The following is a 25083-nucleotide window of genomic DNA, read 5'->3' as shown; positions in this document are numbered from 1 at the left end:
CTTCAAAGCTAAAATATTCTCCTTTTTGGAGTTGTGATGATTCTTTGAACTCCTGGGACACTGAACAAAGATCAGTTCCTTTCAAAGCTCACGAAAAGAGAGAAGCAAGTGTCTTTGCCTTTTTGCTAGTGGTTTAGCCTTTTCAGGTCACTTGGTGGTAGCATAGAGAAACTTTTCCATTTTAATATCTGAAAAAAATTCTGTCACTAAAGAATAAAGGTTAATTGCAGGGGTATTGAAACTGTTAAAAGGAACATATCACTAGCCCAGCAATATCAAAAGCTATGAATGGTTGCTGTTCATTTCCACCTGAAAGGTGCTCACACTTTGTCTAGGGCTTAACAGATTTCACATTAAGATTTGTCTAAGGATTCTGTTCCCCTCAATTACCCCCTCAGTGTTAAGAACCTGCCATTCTCTTCTGGGCCTTAGACTTGGTAGGTCTGGAGAATGACTGTTTTCGGTACGCAGTTGGGCTGTCCCTGCAGCCAAACTGACCAAAAGGGATTCTTGCCTTTTACTTGGCTGCCTCCAGCACTGTTTGAAAGAGCACCAGCAGAGCTCAATTCCTTTACAAATAATTTATTAGTACCTGCTGTGTGGCAGGCACACACACACTTGGAAGTTGTTTATCATCTAGTAAAGGAGGCAAATAAGTAAAGAGAAAATTGCAACTTACTTTGCTTGCCAGTGGTTTTAGTTAAGATGAACACAGTGGGCTCTAGTCTCCCTGAAGGAGATAAAACATTATGTGCATCTCCAAGGATAGATAGACATTTTGTAGATACAGGGAAAGGGGGACATTCTTGGTAGAGAGAACTACATAAGAGAGGTATGGGGGGTCTGCAACAATGTGGTATAACCAGACAACCCTAATCTAAGCAGTTTAGTATAACAAGAGTGTCAGAGGTCAGCAATGCCTGAAGGCTCCTGGAGAGATAATAAAAACAACAAGATACTTCCCAGGGTGCCAGGTATCATGCTAAAGTAGTTTATTTTATTTTTTGTAACAACTCTCTGGAGTGGGTGCTATTTTCCCAGGTGGGAAAACTTAAGTTCAGACAGGTTAGAGTGAGTGAACGCTCTGTTGTGCAGCCGTTGAGTGGCTGTGCTGGGATTCAAACCCAGCTTCAGAGCCTAAACTGTGAGTAGGAATTGGATATAGGGATCAAGTTACTCAAGTTATGGAGGGCCTCATTTGCCACTTTGAAGAGAATTGGTCCTGTCCCAAAGTGATAGGAAGCCACTAAAGGGAATTTAAGCAAGGCAAGTGACGAGGGATCAGAAAATCTGGGATTACAGGTTCTACTCTATAGCTAATTGACTGCGACTTCGAGGAAATTCATTTCCTTCTTTGAGTCTTTTTTTCATCTGTAAAATAAGGAAGATAATCAAGGGTAATCTTAATGATCCCTTTCAGGTCTTTCAGGTTTTTGTTTCCCTAACGGTGGGAGGGAAGGGGTTTGGGAAGGGGCTGATTTAGGAGACGTAGACATTCTCTCAATGTGCTTTGTGGTTCTTTGTACATGCTTTATACTTATATGGGTGGTTCCTCTTGCTTTGAAAGCCCTCTTACTTCCCTCTTGCCTCTCCAAATTATATCCAACTAACTGTAGTCTCTCCCCACATCCCCATCTGTCTCTTAACTCCTTCAATGCTGTTAGCTAGGTTAGCTGTGTCTAACCGCGTTGACTCCTAGTTTTATACTATCTTGTATTCTTTGCTGATTGTTTCCTTTGTGACCTGTTCTTCCAATACATACTTGAGGCTGCTCCTTTCCTTCTACTTTTTGGTTTCTCTTACCCTCTTTAGCACCTAACACAGTCTTGATTGTAAAAGCATACTGGAGCAAATTTGTTAATCTTGCCCCTTTTCTTCTGGCAGTGTGTGTGAGCACAGCAAAGAGAATCTTATGACCCCCTCCAACATGGGGGTGATCTTTGGGCCCACCCTGATGAGAGCTCAGGAGGATACTGTAGCCGCCATGATGAACATCAAATTCCAGAACATCGTGGTGGAAATACTAATCGAGCACTTTGGCAAGGTATGCTTTTTCTATTCTCACTACCTCTCCTCCAAACATGTGACACCTTCCCCCAACCGTCTCTAAGTGCTGTGTCTTCCTCCATGGCTCACGTTGACAATGAAAGGAAATCCCATTATGACACAACAACATTTAGTGGCAGCTCTGACCCTGGGAAATTCATTCATTCAGCAAATATTGCTTAAGCTTATAACTATATTATTTTCAGACACCATGCTAAATACTGGGGTTACTGAAAAAGAAAAAGTCACTGTGCCTTTAAGGAGTTAACAATGTATAATATGGAGACAGATGGGTAAATAGGAAAATGACAGCATACAGTTTATATACAATGAAACTGTAGGGGAGAAGATATTTATGTTCTCACCCATTGCTAGGTTCATGGCTGAGACCCCTATAACAAAAGACCGATTAACAAGAGAAAAGCATACAAATTTATTTAATAAGTTTTACGTGACACAAGAACCTTTAGAAATGAAGACCCAAAGAAACAGGTAAACTTTTGCATTTTTTATACTAAGTTTGATGAAGTGGATTGTTGTGACGATTAGTGATTAGACGACAGAAGGGTATGATCCAATAGTAATAAACTTAGGGGTGTCTTAGCAAGGCTTGTTTGTTCAGATTCTTCTTGGTTTTTCTGTGTCTTTTAGGATAGGGATGTACTTTTCCTCCAGTTATAGGGAGGGTACCTCTGGAATGACCTACTTTAGAGGAAGGTCAGAGAATTCTTTTATGGCCTGCTCCAGGGAAGAAGGTAGAGAAACCTTGCTTCTGCTGTTTCCACAAATGCCAAGGCACCATATTGTGGGATAGCAGGTCCTAAACTCCAGCAAAACTATAAATAAATCAATACTTATACTTATTTGAATCCCATCTCATTCCAAAAGAATATATGATAGTATATTTTATATCACTTATAGAATATATGGCATCATACATTATAATGAGGTCAAGTACAAAAAGTAAAACAAAGGTAGAGTCAGAAAATGATGCCCAGAGTGAGGTTAAGACAAATATTTATTGACAGTTCTTGCACACTTGCAACAGATGGCCCTACTCTGGGGTATAAGCTTCATGGTAGCTAGTGCCATCCTAGGGCAAAGTGTAATTCAATAAAGAAGGACAGGGAGGCAAAAGCAGCAGGACTTGGTGACTGGAAGTAGGGGATGTGGGAGAGGGATATTTCTGAATCCTGATGTTCTGACTTGGCTGACTGAGTGGATGGGGCTGCCTTTCATACATATAAGAAATTCAGAATGGGAAAGTTTGAGGGAAATAGAGAAAAGTTCCGTTTGGGACAGGTAGCATTTGTGATTTCTGAAAGATATCCAGGGAGCAATGCCTGGGGAGGAGTTGACTATGTGAATCTAAAGGAGGGATCAGAAAGCTTTTCTTTAAAGGGCCGTATAATAAATACTTCAGCCTTTGCAGGCTATGGATCTCTGTGACAACTACTTAGCTTTGCCATTGTAGTGAGAAAACAGCCATAGACAATATGTAAACAGATGGTTGTAGATGTGTTCTAGTGAAATTCTATTTACAAAATAGGAAACAGGCCTGTGGCCTGTAATTTGCTAACCCCTGTTCTAAAGCCCAGATGTGATAAATTGATAAATCTATTGATTCATTCAACAAACATGTATCAAGTACCCACTATATACCAGATACTGTTTTGGGAACTCTAAATATCATCTTCCTAGAGTTTTTATATTCAAAAGGAAGTAAACAAACAGTATTCAAAGTAAGTAAAATATATAATATTTTAGATTGTAATGAACATTGAGAAAAGCCGAGAAGGGAAATAGGAAGGGTTGGAAAGTGGTTTTGTAATTTTAAATACAGAGAGGAAAGGAGAAAATAAGAAAATGAGGAGAGCCTCACAGAGAAGATGACCTTTCAGCAGAGATCAATAGGAAGTAGAGGAATGATTCATTCAGCTATCCCGGGGGAGAAAATTCTAGGCTGAGGAAATGGTAAGTCCAAAATCCCAGAGGCAGAAGTGTGCCTGTCCTATTCACAGTACAGCAAGGAGGCCAGACTAGCTAGAATAGATTAAGCAAAAGGCAAAATAGAAAAAGACGGGTTCAAAGAGATAATGGAGAGGGACAGAAGACTATATCCTGCAGTGGAGCCTTAGAATCCACTGGAAAGATTTTGGATTTACTCTGTCTGGGTAAGTAGAAGGAGGGTTTTGAGCATGGGAGTGACACGATTTGATTTAGGCTTAACAGGCCTATTCTGGCCGCAATGTGGACAATAGCTGTGTTAGACAAGGGTAGAAGCAAGGAGACTAATTAGGAGGCTGTTTCAATAGTACAGTCTTAAAAACTGGTTATGCCTTGGATGAGGATAGTAACAGTGAAGATGGAGAAAAGTCAGTCAGATTCTAAATAAATTTTGAAGGTGGAGCCAACAGCATTTACTGACAAATCATATGTGGAGTATGAGAGAAAAAGAGAAGTCATGGGTAACACCAAGTTGGTTTTTTTTTTTTTTTTTTTTTTTTTTTTAATAAATCTGAGCAGTTGAAAGGATAAAGCTGCCGATTACTGAGGTGGGTAAAGCTAGGGAGATGAGCAGATTTGAATGAGAAGAGCAGGAGTCAGCATGGGATATGTTAAGTTAGCTATGCCCATGAGATACCTGCAGTAAGAAGAGAACAGGATTAGAGAAACAGAGTTAGTCTTCAGTAGCATAGAGGTGGTGGTTAAATCTGTGTGAATGAATATTCTTGTCTAGGGAGTACTTTTAGCAAAAGAATATGCCTGTGGTGGACATATAGAAACTGAAATTAAAAATACAGTACCATTTGCAAAAACTTAAATGAAATTCTTAGATGTAAGTCTAACAAAACATTTGTTGGTCTAATATGCCGAGCTCAAAATGGATCATACTTTTACATATAAACCATGCAACTATGAAACTTTAGGATTTATTGAGCAGACACAACACCAAAAGCATAATCCATTAAAGAAAATAGTCAACAAATTGACTTCAGAATTAAAAAATTTTGCTCTGTTAATAAGATGAAAAAAAAAAAGCTACTGAGTTTTGGAGAAAATATTTGCAAAACATATATCTGACAAAGGATTAGTATCTAGAATGCATAAAGAACTCTCAAGACTCAATAGCACAAAAATTTATTCTAATTAGAAAGTGGGCAAAAGACATGAACATGATGTATGCATGGCAATTAATATGAAAAGACGTTCAAGATCGCTAGCCATTAGGGAAATACAAATTTAGACTAGAATGAGAGATTGCTACACACCTATTAGAATAGCTAACATTAAAAAAATATAGTGACAATACCAACTGCCGACAAGGGTACACAAAAACTGGATCTCTCATACACTTCTGGTAGGAATATAAGAACGGGGCGGCTGCTCTGGAAAACAGTTTCAGAGTTTCTTAAAAACTAAACATGCTCTTCTGTAGAATCCATCATTTACACTCCTAAGCATTTATCACAAAGAAATGAAAACATGTCCACATAAAACCTTGGTAGGGATGTTAATTAATATTTGAAAAAGAAAACATTATCAGAAGCATTTTGCACATTAGCACATTTACACCTCATTTCACATGAGAAGAAACCAAGGCACAGAGAAGTTCAGTGACTTGTCCAGGGCCATGGGGTGAGTAAATATTGGAACTCAAATTTGAAATCAGGCAGTTCAGATGTATACTTTACCACCTCTAGATCTTGGTTATGTGTCTTGCAAATGGATACCTGAAGTAAGTGAAGGTGAAGATCATTAAAGATGAGAGGGCTAAGGAACTTTGAGGCAAGAGTTGCTAAAGGGTCATCCACATAGTGAAGATTTTTGATAGAAAATAATTTTCTAATCCTAGCATTTGGTGGTCAGATCATGGTTCTTATATGCTTGGCTAAGGAGTTTGGTCTTTATCCTGAAGGCAGTAGGGAGCCTTGGAAGCATATTCTGAACATTCATTATATCATGATTTGCATTTTAAATGTCCTAATTCATTTATGAGTGAGTAAAGGAGTGACACAGCATTTCATCATTAATCTAGCAAAATAATTTTTTTGTGTGTTTATTCTATGCATTTTTTAGGGGCAAATGCCAAGTAAAGTTTCATTAGAAAATGTGTTGGTTGGCAAATGACCTCAATCCCAATTTAGTTCATAAAAGTATGGTTTTGCTATTTCCAAGGCATATTCTGTAGCATGATTTGAAAAGCAGTTAAATGCTAGTTATCTCTTATTCCCAGGATATAATAGGAGGCCATTTCTATTAACTAGTGGTCAGCTGTTAAGTGAGGTTTTCATAGCCTTGAAACCTGTTAATAGGTGTTAAGTATTTGAAGTTCTGCCCTTTGTATCATAGCAGAGATGTACACTCTGACCATGTTTTCCAAACAAAGGCATGGTAACCAAGGATCTTTTCTGATTTGTGAATTTATTTCAAATGAAACATTTTACATGGAGATATGAAATGAAGCCCCAGTTTATTAAATACTTATCAAGTTACCTTTTTTGAAAAATAACAGAGTGATAACTGGGTGAGAATGTTCCAGAAATTCTAGACCTTATGTAGGTATAACCTCACAGGTGGCTGAGGGGATTAAAAGAGATAACATGTGTGAGAGCTGATGCTGCTTCACACATATTGGGGATTATATGTTCCTGCCAAGTTGTTCAGTTAATGGGGTATAATTTTTCAGTTGAAATATATTGTAATTTCAGTAATGTGTTTTTTCCATTTACCTTTGCTCTTTAATAGAAAAGGGCTTAAACACATTGGTTTTAAGTTTCTCTGTTATTCCCTCTTTCAGTCTTTCTTTTAAGAGCATCCAAGGTCGGTAAATACAATGTAAGTACATCAGAAGAATTGATGCTTAAAGGAGTCTATTCCTTTAGTCTTTCTTAACATTTTTTTTTAAACAATTTGAATTATCCTTTCTAAATGTTTTCTAAGTAGGAAAGTGGGTAAATGATAGGGAAAGATCTACCTCTACACTGATTCCCTAGAACAACGTTGCCAATTATTCTGAAGTTCTCTCTCTTCCCATCTCACTTAGCAGTATGTATCAGGGTGCCTGAACCTGATGTTGCTAGCTTGAGGCACAGAGGTAATTTGTACTGACAGAGGAAGGTTGACTTCTGTTTTCTTAACATTTTGTTTTGGGGAGCTGCTGGGAATTAGTGGGGAAGAGAGAGGTCATCTCTGAAGGCAGTTCTTAGCAATTTAGTTTTGAGGACAGAGCTATTTCACCTAAGGGAACAAAATATAGGTTAGATCCATTTGAATTTTAGAACTGGAACGGGACCCTAAAGGCCTTTAGGTACAAGCTTTTCATTTTATATGAAGCCTCTTTTCTCATGTCATAGTCGTAGTAACAGGTTTGCATTTCGGCAGCTTCATTCCTGCTTGTCTGCTGTTTGGAACATCAGCTCTCCTGCACAGTTCTTCCCAACTAGTTTATAAAAGAAGACACCAGCCATAAACTTTTACCAGTTGTCTCATTTGTGCTTTGCAAACCCATTTTCTCACCTGCACAACCTGGCATCAGCCGTTTTCCTCCTTTATTGCTCCCAAGACCACTGTCAAAGAGCTAAAAAACAGTGGTTCTTCTCCTGTAGACTTAGATTTGTATTCAGTGAACATGGAATCAGTGTGGGACAATGTATTTCTAGCTCGTTTAATCTTTTTTCTAACTCTGTGAATGATAGATTGTATTTCCATTTCTGAGAATAGGAAATGGAGGTGTAGTAAGGGGCAAAGCTGAGACTTAAATCTAGGTCTATCAGGTTAAGGCTCCCCCTCAGGGAAAGGGGGACCTGTTTTGTGTGAAATGTGCTTTTTTTTTTTTTTTTTTTTTTTTTTTTGCATCATTGATGTTGACTTAGCTGTTCTAGCTATTCTTGAGTTCCCTCCTTATTGCCAGTCTTTCCTTTTTAGTGGGTGGTCATTTGCCTTTTAATCATACAGGAAAGATCTTGCCTCACTGTGTAAGTATAGTTTTCTGGGAGAATAGTTGATTGTTTTTGAGAAAATTAGAAAATCTATTATCAGGGTATGCCAAAATGAATTTTAGTCTTACTGTTTAAGATATGTGGTTCAGGGAAGTGGAAGACTGAGTGGTACAGTCTTTTCTGCAGACATAGATGGTTTAGGGCAGTTCTTCCTGTAAACTGGCTGGAGAAAGCTGGGTGGTTCTCAGTGCGGAGTTTGTGGGAACTCCAGTGTTGCCTATGTTCTCAAACGGCCAAATGGGACCTCATCCAGGAAAAAGCCAATGTCATAGCAATGTAATGGATTTGAGAAGGAAAACAAGAGACCCTTTTAAGAAATGACCCTGATTTATATACTTTTCAGACACCCAGTCTAGCAACCTACAGGAAACAGACCCTTCCAGTCCTGGTCTGTCTCTCTTTTCTCGAAATGGTGGTGTTTGTGAATTTCAGTCTGCCACCAGAGGGTAGCAAGAGAACAGATGAATGTGTCCCTTCTGGAATAAGATAGATATTTAAAAATATAAGTAAATGTAAATATGTAGTTATACTTTATAGATCTTACTGCATTGATTTATATTTTATACATTTGCATTTTAGAATGTATCTCCACCTCTATATCTACCTACTTATACACACACACACACACACACACACACACACACACTTGTGGGAGGGGTGTGTGTTGGTGTGTATAAAGAGAGAAAATCTAATTAAGCCAAGTCTCTACTTCTTCACATTTAATTTCTGAAATGTTAAGGTTAAGCTAAAAGTTATTGAAAATAACATTTTTATTATCTGTACATGTAAGGATATTTTCATTAGTCTGTACGTGTGAATCTAATATATATTTCGCTTGGAATTTGGCAAACATTCTCAATTGAATCTGGAGAAAAAATATCTTCAAGTATGAATATTAAGATCAAAATGTAGCCTGGAGAAAAAAATATCTTTGAGCAGAGAATTATTAAGATTGGGAGATTTTAGATGTATTTATTAGTTATAATGAATCTTTGAAAATGTAGCTTCAAGTTTTCCACCTTGGCTAAGTGGAGATCTTCACATGTTCTTCAAATGCCTAGTTATTTATAGCTTTGAAGTGAAGTCAGACCCTGTTTGAGGTGAATAAGCATGTCCAAACCCAGTGAGATAGGGTGATAAATAGGGTCATACAGTTGTGAGCTGAGGTTTGCCTCAATGTTCAGAGAGTACAAAAGATTCCCCTTTTGATTCTGGTCATCCTAAGAATTATTCCAATGATTCAGAATAAGGTGAAAATGTTCACTCCTTCCCTTTTTCTTTCTCTAGCTGGGACTGTAATAATAATTATCATAGTAAAAACAATGGCATTTTTTGACAGCTTGCTATATGTCAGACATGGTGCTATACATTTGACATACAGCATCTCCTTGATTTCTCACAATTTTATGTAGTATTTACTATAGGTAAACTGAGGCCTACAGAGGTTAACTTTGTTATGGACTATCAAAATCAAACATCTGTTTTTCTTTCCTTTTTGGAGGCTTCTAGTATATAGAATCAGAGATTTTTTTAGAATTTGAAAAGATCTCTAAGGTCATATTGTCCATTCCCCTCAATGGCCAGCGATTTTCTTATATCATATATTTTTTTTTCTTTGCTGTTCTCCTTTGAGTGGCCTGAGGTCTCAGGTTGGAACACCAGAGTCTAGACAATACAGTAAGACTGAGGCAAGTGTGCCAGAGGGCCAGATAGGTGTACTTTGGCAGCTAGACTTAAAGCAGACTGAGTTTCAGCAGTCTGGTGATAGGCCATCAGGGATTTCAGAGAACAGGAATCAGTGGAGGAGCACTGAGAGATTGGGTGGACTTTTTCTTTGCTCTGAGATTTAGAGACTGATGGCTAAATCACTGCTACTTTCTTAGATTAAAACTTCTTACAAAGAACTCTGAAAATGTCCAGACTACCTCTGTAAGCTCTTCAGATATCCCCAGAGGTAAGAATAATGGAAAGAATGGAAAAATAGCTTTGAACCAGACAGTCCAGGGATTACATCCCAACTCTATCCTTTACTAGTTGGATGGTCATCTAAACAAGCCAGTTAAGCCTCCTAAACCTTGTTTCCCTCATTTAAAAAAATGATACTAATAATTAGACCTGCCTCATAGGGTTGCTGGGAGGAGTCAATGAGATAAACATTTCAAGTACTCTGTACATAGTACATTGGCCACCAAATTTTAGTACTTGCCCATGCTGTATACCACCACCCCTTTGCTGTATTGACAGGAGATGAGCTTTGTCTTTGTGGTGGCATTCTCTCCTAATACTTTTATCAATACCTTGGTATCCACTAAGTCCTTGTAGTCAAAAGAAGCTTTTCTTAGAAGCCCTTACACCATTGTTTATGTTTGTTACATGATAGAGAAACTCTTTAATTTTCCAACCTAAAAGCATCTTAAGTTGATCTAAAAAAAAATTGCACTTGAAATTTGCCTTCTCATTCTTAGTAGAAAACTCATGATCCGCGCTGAGTAGTTAGAGGTATCCTTAACAGTATCTGACTTTGTCTTCTCTCTCGCTTTATAATTTCTTCCCAAGACAACTGGCCAGGGGAGTGGAAAGAACAATCAGAACATGGATTATAGACCAGTTAGATATAATCAGTAGAAGTCTGCAGCTGTTTCATGCAGGAAGTACTGTGTTTTAAGGGGAAATGACACTTAATTAGGCATTAGAACTTTTGGATTCTAGTCTCAGTTCTACAATCTACTATCTTTGGGGCCTTGGGCAAGTCACTTTCCCCTCTTTGGACATCAATTTTCCTATTAGTATATTGGATGAGTAGGACTAGACGGGATTCTAGAATGTTACATCTAAAAAGGACTAAAGGCTATGTGTTGCTGAGACCAAAGACAGCCTTAGAGACAGCCCTTTTTTAAAAAGCTGGCTCTTGGTAACAACAGACGTGACATTTTCAAAGTTCTGTACATACTCTAAGCAAGCTTGGTGACACACTGATGTTTAATGTAATCTGTGCCAAATACTAAGAGTTCGTTATTTTTGACCCTGTTGCCACCTTTGTTTCTAGGGTAGTTAAGAGTGTGGTTTTTGCTAATATAACCAGGCCCCAGAAAGCTCAACATAGCCAGAGTGTAAATGGAGACTCAGTTGGAAAGCTGGGATTCATCAGGGCCAAGTCTTGTAGCTATGATTTATAGAAAGGCAAAATGTTTTTTGTACAATCTGATATTTGCCGCCCTGAAGCGACATCTGGAAAGAATCTGGATAGTTGCTTATTTCTGCCAAGATTTCCAAGAGTTAGAATGAGTCTGGATCTCTTGGCCTTTGGCAATTGGAAATGACCATCTTATATTAAATTTCTTCTCTCTTTCACACCTAAAGACATGACAAAGAAGAATTCAGAAGAACGTAGCAAGCGGTTTGTTAACCCTTTTCCCAATGGAGGTGATCCCTCTCTTGCCAGTGTCTCAAAGCCCGGCAAATGTTATTATCTAGATTTAGTTCCCAGAAGCCCTCAGGAGAGAGATTCCAGGAGTTGGGCTCCTTTCTGACTGCAACCCCAAACAACAGCCAGGGCCAATCAGCATGAAATAATATTCGTCAGATACTGAGTTCTCTTAGACCAGGTCTTTAGAATGGCACTCAGTGCCAACCATATGCCCCCCAGAAAACAAATCAGCACTGATTTGCCCCCAGACTCTACTTTGGCCACCTTCTGGGAGTTTTTTTCTGAAGTCACTATCAAAGACCGCAAAACCCTAATTGTTCTTCACTAGTCTACAGAAAGCTGTATCAGTCTGTCCTTTTTCTGGAGTTTTGGAGGTTGGGAAAATAAGTTCTGCCTGATATTGTTTCCACCTAAGGAATTATTTTTAAACTTAAAATGTTTCCTTCTATGGTTTATAGTGGAAAGAGTATTAGCCTTGAAGTCAGACACTTCTGAGTTCATATCATAGCCCTGCTTCTTACTATCAGGTGACCTTGGACAATGCACATTCTTTATTCCCAGCCAAACCTTTGGCCTCACATCCTCTTTCTAGTCTTCTTCCCAGTGAGTTGATCTAGTCTGTGTATGAGTTAGGAATTCCTACTTATTTTTTCAGCTACAGAAGAACCACTCCAGTTTCCAGAGGAGGGAAAATGAAGACATATACTCTTTCAAGTTCTAGTGATAATTTTCTCAACTTTCCGTTCATTCAGCTTTCCAATTATTCTTTCCTCCCTTAATCCTGTGGAAAAGGGTAGATAGAATGATTTATTTTGTGTTTACTCTAAAGTGCTAGTTGGTCAGTCATGTCCTTCAGCCCAAGTTGTCTTTGCAGAGAAAGGAATTTGTGTTCAGAGAACTGAATTTGTGAACAATCAATGAGTTAATATACATAAAACATATGTGACTGACATGTAGTAAACACTAAAAGAGTTGACCATTAAAACGAACTCTGACCCATGGCTTGAACCTGGAAAAAGTTTGTTCCATCAAAGCCATTTTAGTCAGCCTTCTGGGTCAGCAGCTAGTACCACCATTTCCAACTCCTACTGCCACTGTCCCCACCTTTTCACAATTATTGCGTGAGATGCAAAGGAACTGGTTTCGCATCCTGTGCCACCTGGTATTTGACCCTGTAGAAAAGCCCCATATACTATGAGTTTCCCATTCCTTTAGGATTTATTTATTTATTTATTTATTTATTTTTGAGACAGAGTCTCCACTTCTGCCACCCAGGTTGGAGTGCAGTGGCATAGTCTCAGCTCGCTGCAGCCTCTGCCTTCCAGGTTTTAGCGACTCTCCTGCCTCAGCCTCCCAAGTAGCCAAGATTACAGGCATGTGCCACCACTCCTGGCTTATTTTTGTATTTTTGGTAGAGATGAGGTTTCACCGTGTTGGCCAGGCTCATCTTGAACTTCTGACCTTATGTGACCCTCCCTCCTTGACCTCCCAAAGTGCTGGGATTACAGGTGTGAGCCACCACGCCTGGTCTTATTTCTGCTATTTTAAAAGGGTAGATTGTTATTGTGCTCTCAGAACCTGCATGGAATAAGTTCTTTCATGGATTCACAAGAAGGCAGTGGAGTATTAGGAAGAGCTGGCTGGGTTTCTTTACTTGGACCTGTTCTAACTCTCTTCTCAGCTCTGAAAGTTTTCTCATTAAATTTGGACTGCCAACAGTGAGTTAAGAGAGCTTGGGCCCGTATTCTCTTTCCTTCCTCCTTTCTTAAGAGAGACATTGGAGTTTTCCCCAAGTTGCCTTTCCCAATCCCACTAGTTATATCTGCAGTTCATAATCCTATTTTTAAGCTACCAATATCATCCCTTCATTCAATAAATACTTCCTAAGTTCTTACTATGGACAGGCAAAGTTCTAGGCTCTGGGGATACAAACAAAACAAAAGCCATTTTTTGTAGATTACATGTTATACTGGAGATAAACAATACATCAGGTGGTGGCAAGTGCTCTGAAGAAAAAGTAAAGCAAGGTAGTGGCTTGTTCCTTTATGGAAGATGGTCAGACAAGGCTTCTGTTAATGTGTTATTTTGGCAGAGAACTGAGTAAAGCAAGGGTATGAGGTATGGTGGATATCTTTGGGAAGAGCAATTCCATTAATAGGGAAAACCTAGCACAAAGGTCCAAAGCAGCATTGTGCTTGGAATGTTGAACAGCAAAGAAACCAGAGTGGCTGGGAGCAGGGATGACAGTCTGCTCCATTTGTCTTCCCAAAGTGAATAGCAATAACACACAGCTTAATGGTCATCATTAAAAAAGAGTTTTGAAGTGAGGCCTTTGGAGGGCCACAGACCAGAAAAAGAGGTAAGTGGATTCTTCTTACTACAGCAATTGCCAGTATTTCCACATTAAAGCTTGGCTCGAACGTTTACATCTGTAGGCCAGCTTTGGGAAGAATGTTGCAATCCATGATGACTGTAGGCTTATTCAGGCCACATTTTATTTTTTGGGGAAGACACACAACAGGAAGTTTCCCCTTTGCTTTTCTAGGCTTTTCTTACTTAAATGGAGTGTGGTTTGAAGGCTACCAAACACCTTCTGTGAGCTCTGCCTACTGGCACATTGGCAAAACTGTTCTCAAATAGCTCCTTACCAATGAGCCTTTCAGTATACTTTCAGGAGACAGGGCCTGTGGACAACACTGTGTCCAGGTGGAATTGTCAGCTCTCATTATAAACCCTAGAAGTTAGTGAGCCCATAGCTATCTTACGGTCTGGGTGGCTGCTTGAAGAAGAGCAACCTGCGAGGGAGGGTTTTTTTTTCCAATGAGAAGTGAATAATTTTTTATAACTGGAGGAGGGAAATCAGATCATTTAATCTGACAGAGCTTGAAGAACCATTAAGTTCATATCACCTGATTTGCATGGCATATAACTGCTTCACTCCCTATTGCTCCAGTCTCAAAATCTCTGTTCCTTCCTCCCTTTCTCTATCCCTCTCTTCTCCCTCTTCCTGCCCCTCTCTATTTCCCTCCCTCCCTCCCTCCCTCTGTCCTTTCTCTCTCCCCACCTCTTTGTGTGTTTGTGTGTTTTCTCCGTCTCTAAGGAAACATAGGTTTAAGTTCTTTTTAGGGTTCATAATAATTGCTGTAATTACCACTTACTGAGTGCTCAGTATGTTCCAGGCTAAGTTATTTACATTAGGTATACCTTGCTTTATTATGATATACTTCATTGGCCTTTGTAAATATTGCATTTTTGAAAACAATTTGACTGTTGGTGGCAATCCCTTTTCGAGCAAGTCTATTAGAGCCATTTGTCCAATAACATGTGCTCACTTCTTGTCTCTGTGTCACATTAGGGTAATTCTTGCAGTATTTCAAACTTTTATTTCCTTCTTACATCTGTTGTGGTGGTATGTGATCAGTGATCTTTGATGTTACTATGTAATTGTTTTGGGGCTCCATGAACTACACTCAGACAAGATAGCAAACTTAATAAATAAATGTTGTATGCTCTGACTGCTCCATCGACCAGCTGTTCCTCGTCCCTCTCCCTCTCATGCTTCCCTGTTCCCTGAGACACAACCATATTGGAATTAGGCCAATTAAAAACCCGACAAAAGCCTCTAAGTATTCAAGTGAAAGAAGGAGTTGCCTGTCTCTCACGTTAAATCAAATGCTAGAAATGATTAAACTTAGTGAGGAAGGCATGTTGAAAGCTGAGATAGACTGAAAGCTAGGCTTCTTGTGCCAAACAGTTAGCCAAGTTGTAAATATAAAGGAAAAATTCTTGAAGAAAATTAAAAGTGCTACTCCAGTGAACACACAAATGATAAGAAACCAAAATAGCCTTATTGCTGATCGAGAGAAACTTTTAGTGGTCTGGATAGAAAATCAAATCAGCCACAACATTCCCTTAAGCCATAGCCTAATCCACAGGAAGGCTGTAACTCTTCAATTCTGTGAAGGCTGAGAGAAGTAAGGAAGCTGCAAAAGAAAAGTTTGAAACAGCAGTGGTTTGTTCATGACTTTTAAGGAAATAAGCCAGTTCCATGACATAAAAGTGCAAGGTGAAGCGACAAGTGCTGATGTAAAAGCTGCATTCAGAAAATGCAGCTAAGATCATTGATGAACGTGGCAACACTAAAATACAAATTTTCAGTGTACATGAAATAGCCTTCTGTTGGAAGAAGGTGCCATGTAGGACTTCCCTAGTTGCAAAGAAGTCAATGTCTGGGTTCAGAGTTTCACAAGACAGGCTGATACTTTCATTAAGCACTAATGCAGCTGATGAAGCCAATGCTCATTGACCATTCTGCAAATCCTAGGGCCCTTAATAATTATGCAAACTCTACTCTGCCCATGGTCCATATATGGAACAACAAAGCCTGAATGATAACACATCTGTCTATGGTGTGTTTTACTGAAATATTTTAAGCTCACTCTTGAGACCTACTGCTCAAAAGAAAAGCTCTCTTTCAAAATATTGCTGCCCATTAACAATGTACCAATCACCCAGGAGCTCTGATGGAGATGTGCAAGGAGATTAATGAATGTTGTTTTCATACCTACGAATACAACATCGATTCTGCAGCCCATGGATCAAGGAATAAATTCAATTTTGAAGTGTTATTATTTAAGAAATACATTTCATAAGACTTTAGATCCTGTAGATTGTGATTCCTCTGATGAATCTGGGCAAAGTAAATTTAAAATCTTCTGGAAATGATTCACTATTCTAGATGTCAGTAAGAATATTAATAATTCATGGGAGGAGGTCAGAATATCAACAAAATAACAGGGGTTTGAAAAAGCTAATTTCAACCCTCATGGATGATTTTGAGGGACTTAAGCCTTCAGTGGAAGAAGTAACTGTAGATGTGGTAGAAATAGCAAGAGAACTAGAATTAGAAGTGGAGCCTGAAGACGTGACTGAATTGTTGCCATCTCAGGATAAAAGTTCAGTGGATGAGAAGCTGCTTTTTATGAATGAGCAAAGAAAATGGTTTCTTGAGATGGAATCTACTCCTGGTGAAGATGCTGTGAACATTGTGGAAATGATAACCAAGGATTTAGAATATTACATAAACTTGGTTTGCTAAAGCAGTGGCAGGGTTTGAGAGGAGCGACTCCAATTTTGAAAGAAGTTCTGAGGGTAAAATGCTATCAAACAGCATGGCATGCTACAGAGAAATCTTTTGTGAAAGGAAGAGTCAACTGATTTAGCTAACTTCATGGTTGTCTTATTTTAAGAAATTGCCACAGCCACTCCAGTCTTCAGTAAGCACCATCCTGATCAATTAGCAGTCATTAACATAGAAGCAAGACAACACCCTCCCCCAGCAAAAAAGGTATGATTTGCTGAAAGCTCAGATGATTGTGAGCATTTTTTAGCAATAAATTATTTTTAATGAAGGGATATATACAGTACTTTTAGGTATCATGCTATTGTACACTTACTAGACTATAGTATAATATAAACTTCTATATGCACCATGAAACCAGAAAAATTGTGTGACTCACTTTATTGTGATACATATTTTACTCTGGTTGTCTGGAACCAAATCCACAATATCTCCTAGGTATGCCTGTATATTACCTTATTCAACCATCACAACAACCCTATTAGGTAGATGGTATCATTATTCTCATTCTGCAGCTGACATTTGCACAATGCAAACTGAGCTTCAAGTTTGAGCTTCGTATACTTTAAGTATCTTGCCTCTGGTTACATAGCTAGTAGGTAGCAAAGCCCCAACACAACTGACTCTGACTCTATCCTGACTTTTTGACCTCTATTTTGTACTCTCTCTTCCCAATTATAGTTGGTGAAGGAATAAATGAAAAAAAGAGTTATATTATTGAATATGCTCTAAAGGGCCTGGCAGCCAAAATTTATTCATTCATTTTAAAAACTGTCATTTGAGCTGCTTTCTCTTGCCTCATGCCCTACTCTGCCCTAGCCTCTAGAGAAGAATCAGGAAAAGAAAGGTCTGCTGTCTGGAAAGTTAAGGAACTGGGGTATCTGGAACCAACTAACACTCAGGATGCAGTGCAATTAGGACTGTGGTGAAGATGTGCATTGGAGCCCATGGAAAGGGAACTTAATCTTTCTACTGGGAATCAGAGAAGTCTTCATACAGTGGGCAATGTATCATGTGAGTTATGAAAATCAGAGGAGTAGATTAATTAAGGTACAGGCTAAGCTTCTGGAAGAAAGGTCCTCCTATAACAGAGGTCTGTAAATTATTTGGCTTAAATACAATAGGGAGGAGTTCATTTTTCTCTCACATAAAAGTCTAGCATTGAATACTCCAAGATCAATGGGCGTACTCCTGCCATCCTCACCACTTGGCTTCAGTTTCTTGATCCTAGATAGGTATTCGATTTGTCCCCATTTACCAGCCAGAGAGAAAAGGAAAAGAGACAGAATAGAAAACAGACAGCTTCTTCATAAAAAAGCCCAGAGGCTTTCATGCATTATTTCTACTTGTATTATGTTGTCGAAAACTTAATCACATGACCTTACCTAGCTGCAAGGAAGACTAAGAAATGTAGGCATGGGTGCCCAGCTACTACTCAGTTACTTCCATTAGTAAAAGTAAGAAGGGGAAGGTAGACAACAGTAAGCAATTAGCAGTCTCTGCCATAAAGAGTAAGAGTGAAAGTCTTCCGGGTATAAGCCACTCTGGATACATACAGGAATGAGACACCAGAGAAATTAAGTTCCACAAGAAAACCAAATAACTAGATAACTAAGAGTCTAAAGAACTTTAGTAATTCAGCATGACTATAGCGGAGGTTGAATGTAGGGGAATAGTGGAAGAGGGGACTGGAGATTTCGGGCTGTGGCCAGATTATTGAGTACCTTGTGTGCTAACTAAGGAATTTGTCCTTTGTCACAAAGACAGTGAAGGGTCATTGAAATATTTTAAGCAGGCGAGCAACACAATTAGATTATAGAAAGATCACTCTATCTGCACTTGGGGAGACAGATTAAAGGCAAGAGTGACGGGAGACAGAAGGAACAATTAGGAGACTATTATAATCATAGAGAGACATGATGAGACTCAACCAAGTCAGTGGTAGTGAGCAGAGTGGATAGTTTAGAGAGACATTAAGGAAGTATAATTGGTAGGACTTGGTGGCTAAACGGATGTGGGATGTGAGAGAGAGGGAGGATTTTAAGTTAATAATGTCACCATCATTCTCAGCAAACTGACACAAGAGCAGAAAATCAAACACCGCATGTTCTCACTCATAGGCGGGTGTTGAACAATGAGAACACATGGACACAGGGAGGGGAGCACTACACACTGGGGTCCATTGTGGGGAAATGGGGGAGGGACGGGGATGTGGGGAGGTGGGAAGAGATAGCATGGGGAGAAAGGACAGATACAGGTGAGGGGATGGAAGGTAGAAAACCACACTGCCATGTGTGCACCTATGCAACAATCTTGCATGTTCTTCACATGTACCCCAAAACCTAAAATGCAATTAAAAAAAATGTCCAGATTTCTGGCTTGGACATTGGCATTGTTTTAGGTAATAAAAAAATTTAAGGGAAGAATTATATGCATTAATCTAGAAATGTTGAGTTTGAGATGCCTCTGGGATACCCACAAGGTAACATTGACCAGGCAGTTAGATATATTGGTATAGAAACCAGTAGAGAAACTTGGTAGTGCCAGACATGTGAGTGAATGACACGATTGAGAGAGCAAATGAGTGCAGATAAGTGAGAAGGTTGAGGACACAATCTTGGAGAACATCAGCTTGCAGAGAGAGCCAGTGAAAGAGTCGGCAGTGTTCAGAGAAGTAGAAAGGTAAAGGGAGAGGAATTTTTAGAAATGGAATAGTTAAGTATGTTGAATATTAGAGCACATTCAAAATAAAAATTGAAAAGTACCTGTTGAAGTTGGCAATTAGCAGGCCGGTGGTGATCGCTGCAAAAACAGTTACAGAGGAGTGATGTGGCAGAGACAAGGTTGAGGATCAACTGGAGGATGAAAAAATGGAGACCTAACTGTCTGGAAAGTGTAGAAAAAAATGAGTATGATGGCAGTGGGGAATCGCATGAGTTCACATGGGAGAGACTTAAGTTCGTTTAAATGCTATTGAGAAACGGTATTGTAAGAAAGGAGATGAATGATGGAAGAAGGTCCCTAAGAAACAGGAAGAGATGAGCTGAGATCCAGAGCATACGTAGAGGCATTCTCCTTAGAAAGTGAGGAGGAGATAAAGTAAGTTTATAAGTGTGGATGCCAGTGAGTTTGTCAGTATGGGGACAAAAAGTTGAAGTTATTTACTTCTATTTATTTATTTATTTATTTATTTATTTATTTATTTATTTATTTAGAGACAGTCACTCTGTTGTCCAGACTGGAGTGCAGTGGTGCAATTTGGGCTCACTGCAACCTCCACCTTCTGCGTTTAAGCAATTCTCCTGCCTCAGCCTCTGAAGTAGCTGGGATTACAGGCATGCTCCACCATGCCTGACTGATTTTTGTACTCTTAGTAGAGACAGGGTTTCATCATGTTGGGCAGGCTGGTCTTGAACTCCTGGGTCTCAAGGGATCTGCCTCAGCCTCTCGAAGTGTTAGGATTACAGACATGAGCCACCATGCCCAGACAAAGAAGTTTACTTCTAATGACCTCCCTTTTCTCCGAAGCATGAGGTGAGGCCATCTGTGAAGAAGGGTGTCTATGGTCTGGTGTATCATGAATGCCTCAACAAGGATGCCTTCTAACTGAGCAAAGGGAAATAATACATGATGAGTTTCTCTTCATTAATAACACTCATTTGGGTTCAATGGGAAGAGATTGTTGGATGGAGAGAGGCATGAATGGATGCCTATAAACATAATAAATATATATTTTGTTTTCCTCCACTCAACGTTTTCAAAATGTTTTTAGAAATTCATTTCAGGATTAAATTTTCTTGAATTCAGCAAACCGCACTGCCATGTGTGTACCTATGCAACAATCTTGCATGTTCTTCACATGTACCCCAAAACCTAAAATGCAATAAAAAATAAATAAATAAATAAATAAAATTAAAAAAAAAAAAGAAATTCATTTCAGGATTAAATTTTCTTAAATCCCATCTGCATTAAGTATATTCTCATTTGTTATTCCTTTTAATTTTTCTTCATTTTTCTATACCAACATTTTTCAGCCTTGGTATTATTTTGAAATTTTGGGTCAATAATTCTTGTTGTGGGGACTGCCCTGGGCATTGTTGGATGTTTAGCAGGATCTCTTGCCTCTCCCCACTAGATGCCATCCCCCCTTCCACACTTAGGATGATAAGTATTTCCACAGATGTCATGAAATGTCTCCTGGGAAACAGAATTGCCCCCAGTTGAGAAGTTCTATTCAAAACCAAATGGAAGGGCACTCAAGCGCGGGGAGATTTAAGCTAGACAAATACCCATGTACATTTATCAGTTGATCATGACAGCCATACTCATAGACATGATCCTCTTTTGGCAGATTAGACAGCTGAAGCTCCGAGAGGTTAAATGACTTCCCTAAGGTGACAGAGGCCATAAGTGATAGAGCTGGGGTTTGAACTCATGTGTTAGAGCCCTCAAATTTAGTTTTGTTCTTCAGCAACAATAACAGATATTTTAGAGGGATGTCCTTGTTATTATGTTTTTAAAAATCAAAATAAACTTAAAGTTCAGCACAAAATTTTAAATAATATAGACGTGTATAGACTAAAATAGGAATGTTTCTTTTGACATTCCTGTGTAATCCTATGCACTTTCCCAGAGGTTATCATTGTGATTGTTAACAATTTAATGTGTGTGCTTCTAGACCCTTTTCTTTGCAATTATAAATGACAAAGGACAGTGCATGCATACACACACAAAGCTATTTTTGAATGATAATATCATACTGTATATACTATTCTACTTTAAAATATTTAATCTTTCCACTTTAGTTCTTACAAATCTACATCACTACCTTTTAACAGTTGTGTAATATTCCTCAGTGGGTGAACCACAATTTATGTAACCTTCCCATGTTAATGGTTATTTATGTAGTTTTATTATTTTCTTAATGGTACTTGGAACTTGTATAAATATCAGTGTGTGTATGTGTCAGGATTTCTGCTCAATAGGATTTCTAAAAATAGTGAGATCAGAGGACATGCATATTTAAAATCATGACCCCCAATATGGCTAAACCAAATCACTCTCCCAATAACAGCTTATAAAGGTGATTGTTTTTACCCACTTCTTTGTCAGTTCAGGACAATATCAATTTTTCTTAATTTATCAGTCTAATAGGCAAAATGAATTGTAGTTTTATAATTATTAGTGAAGTTGATTTTTATGTTCACAAGCGATTTCATTTTCTTTTCCTTTGCATGTCTTTTTTGATGCCCTTTTTTCTGTTGGCAGTTAGTCTTTTTCTTACTTGATATTAACTAATTTATTATGTGTGTTGCAAATATTTTCCCTTAATTTATTGGTTACTCTGAGACTTTTTAATGGTATCTTTTGCCTTAAAGAAATTATAATGTTTATAAGTCTAGGCCGTCATTGTTTTCCGTGATAGCTCCTATGTTGTTGTTTTGCTTAGAAAAGCCTATTTGTGTTGTTTTATATTTTATAGTAGAAATCTAATGTGGAAAATTGACTATTCATTTGGTAAAACTGGAATTATCTCTTATCTCACACCACACACAAAAATAAATTCCAAGCAAAATATATATAAATGTGAAAATTAGGAAATAGTACTTAGAAAAATATTTTCATGATCTTATTATAGAGATATTGCTAAAAAACATTTGTGAGGAAAAAGGTACTCTTCAAACTGATGGTGTGAGTATAAATTATGATGTTTTCATAACTAGCTTTATAAAGGTATAGGGCTATAACTGCATGTTTAAAGTGTATGACTTTATAAGTTTTGACATATGTATACACCCATGAAACCATCACCACAATCAAGAGAATGAACATATCCATCACTCCCAAAAGTTTCTCCTTGTCCCTTTCAAATCCTCGCCTCTCCAACCTACCCCCACACTATACTCTTCACCTAGGGCAACCACTCATCAGTTCTGTCAGTATTATTTGTGTTTTCTAAAGTTTTGTATAAATGGAATCATGTAGTATATACTTTTTTTTGTTCTGGCTTCTTTGGTTCAGCATAATTTTTCCGAGATTAATTTAAGTTGTTATAATGAGTCAATAGTTCATTCCTTTTTATTGCTGAGTAGTATTCCATCATATATACCAAAATTTGGTTGTCTATTCACTAGTTAATGGACATTTGGGTTGTGTCCAGTTTGTGTCTGCTGCAAACATTTGTGTACAGTCTGTATGATTATATGTTTTCTTTCTTCTTGAGTAAACATGAAAAAGTAGAAATGACTGGGTCACATAGTTATTACACATTTAATTTTTTATGTAAATGCAAAACTCTTTTCCTAAGTAATTGTACCATTATACTTTCTGGGAGAGACTATAAAACTCATGTTAATTTTGAATATGTTTGGTGAAATCCTCCAGTTAGAGATTTCTTCTTTGGAAGTTTTTAAACTCTGAATTGAAATTTGTTAATGATTATAGGACCTTCAAATGATCTATTTCATTGGGTGGTGGTTGTTTTTTTTTAAACTCATTATGACATTGTATGATTTTACATTCCCATCAGCAATGAAAGTTCCAGTTCCTCCATATTCTTTTCAACATGTGGTATGGTCAGTCTTTAAAAAATGTCAACCATTCTGATAGGTATACAGTGGTATTGCATCATAGTTTTAACTTGCATTTCCCTATTGACCTAATGATGATGAATGTGTTCTTTATTATGTTTGCCACTTATATGCTTTCTTTTGTAAAGTATGTATTTAAATATATTTTGCTTATTCTTTAAAAACCGGATTAACTTTTTTTTTTTTATTGAGTTATTGAAATTGGGAGTCCTTTATATAATATATATATAAAATGCAAGTCCTTTATCAGACATATGATTTACAGATATTTTAACTCAGCCTGTGATTTTTCTTTTCATTCTTTTTTTTTTTTTGAGATGGAGTTTCGCCCTTGTTACCCAGGCTGGAGTGCAATGGCACGATCTCGGCTCACCGCAACCTCCACCTCCTGGGCTCAGGGAATTCTCCTGCCTCAGCCTCCTGAGTAGCTGGGATTACAGGCACGTGCCACCATGCCCAGCTAATTTTTTGCACTTTTAGTAGAGACGGGCTTTCACCATGTTGACCAGGATGGTCTCGATCTCTCGACCTCGTGATCCACCCGCCTCGGCCTCCCAAAGTGCTGGGATTACAGGCTTGAGCCACCGCACCCGGCGCTTCTTTTCATTCTTAACAGTGTCTTTTGGAAAATCATAAGTTTTTAAACTTGATGTTCAGTTTGTTGATTTCTTTCTTTTATGAATCATTGCATCTAAGAAATCTTTGCCTAACCTAAGATTACAAAGATTTTTTTCCTCCAAGAAATTTTATAGTTTCAGCTTTAAAATTTGATTATAGTCCATTCTGAGTTAGTTTTCTTATGTAGTATATGAATTGTAGTTCCTTTTTTTTTTTTTTTTTTTGCCTGTGTAGGTCACATTATACCAGTACCATTGCTGTCCTTTTTCCACTGAATTGCCTTTGTAAGACAAGGAAATAAATTTATCTATATAAGTGTGGGTCTATTTTGGGCTATTTTGTTCCATTGATCTATTCATCTATCTTGACACCAGTGCCACACTGTCTTAATTATTGTTGCTTCATAATAAGACTTGAAATCAGGTAATGGCAGCCTTCCAACTTTGTTTTTCTTCTTCAAGATTGTTTTCGCTATTCTAAGTTCTTTGCATGTCCCTGTACATTTTTGAATCAGCTTGTCAATGTCTGTATATAAGCTTACTGATATTTGGGTTGTGTTCCATCTGTAGATTAATTTTGGGAGAATTTATATCTTAACAATATTGAGTCTTTCTACCTGTGAACAAAATACATTTCTGTTTATCTACATTTTCTTAATATTTCTCAGCAATATTTTGAAGATTTTAGTGTACAACATCTCTTTGGCACTTTGCCGTACAAACTCTCACTTCCTTGCCTTTCCCATATTCCCAACTCAATCATCTCCATGTAGGGATACTACTGGGCTCCACTTGGATTCCCCTCCCTGTACTGTGGCCTGCAAAACTCCAAGCTGGTACAATCATAGGGCTGACCTCATTGGTTTATTTTCTGTCTCTCAGGATTCACTGTCCTTCACTGCTGAATTTCCAATGCCTTTAAAACTGTTGTAGCATGTATTTTTCCTAGTCTTTTTTTTGTTGTTGTTTATTTTTTACTTGTTTCAGGCTGAACAAGTAAAACTAGTTTTTGTGCCCTATCTTGGCCGGAATAAGAAGTTGCTGTTAGTAGTAGCATTTTAGTAGCAGTAGTTAGTAGTAGTAGTGTTTTTAGGTGACAGTTTGGCCTTTTACATTAGAATTGTAAATGTATTTGTCTTTTGACTCAGTAATTCCAGTCCCTCTTCTAGGTGGTAGAGATAAAGCAGTGAACATGACAGAAATGCTTTTGTATTGTGTAAAATCCAGCTTGGAGACAGACAGCAAACAAAATCAATAAGTA

At 38.1% G+C, this 25083-nt stretch overlaps 1 protein-coding gene across 4 annotated transcripts in view; it reads left to right on the top strand.

The window, feature by feature from the left end:
- OPHN1 (oligophrenin 1) overlaps positions 1-25083 on the top strand; it is a 391423-nt gene that overhangs the window by 329528 nt on the left and 36812 nt on the right. For all 4 annotated transcript variants that reach the window (XM_074391741.1, XM_074391740.1, XM_003940936.4 and 1 more), the window contains one exon: positions 1885-2044. In XM_074391741.1, coding sequence (XP_074247842.1) covers positions 1885-2044 — 160 coding nt within the window. The remainder of the gene's footprint in view (positions 1-1884; positions 2045-25083) is intronic.

The sequence above is a fragment of the Saimiri boliviensis genome, chromosome X (assembly GCF_048565385.1).
Source record: "Saimiri boliviensis isolate mSaiBol1 chromosome X, mSaiBol1.pri, whole genome shotgun sequence".
NCBI lineage: Eukaryota > Metazoa > Chordata > Mammalia > Primates > Cebidae > Saimiri > Saimiri boliviensis.
Note: the sequence above shows the minus strand (reverse complement) of the source record. Positions and strands in the feature narration are given on the sequence as shown.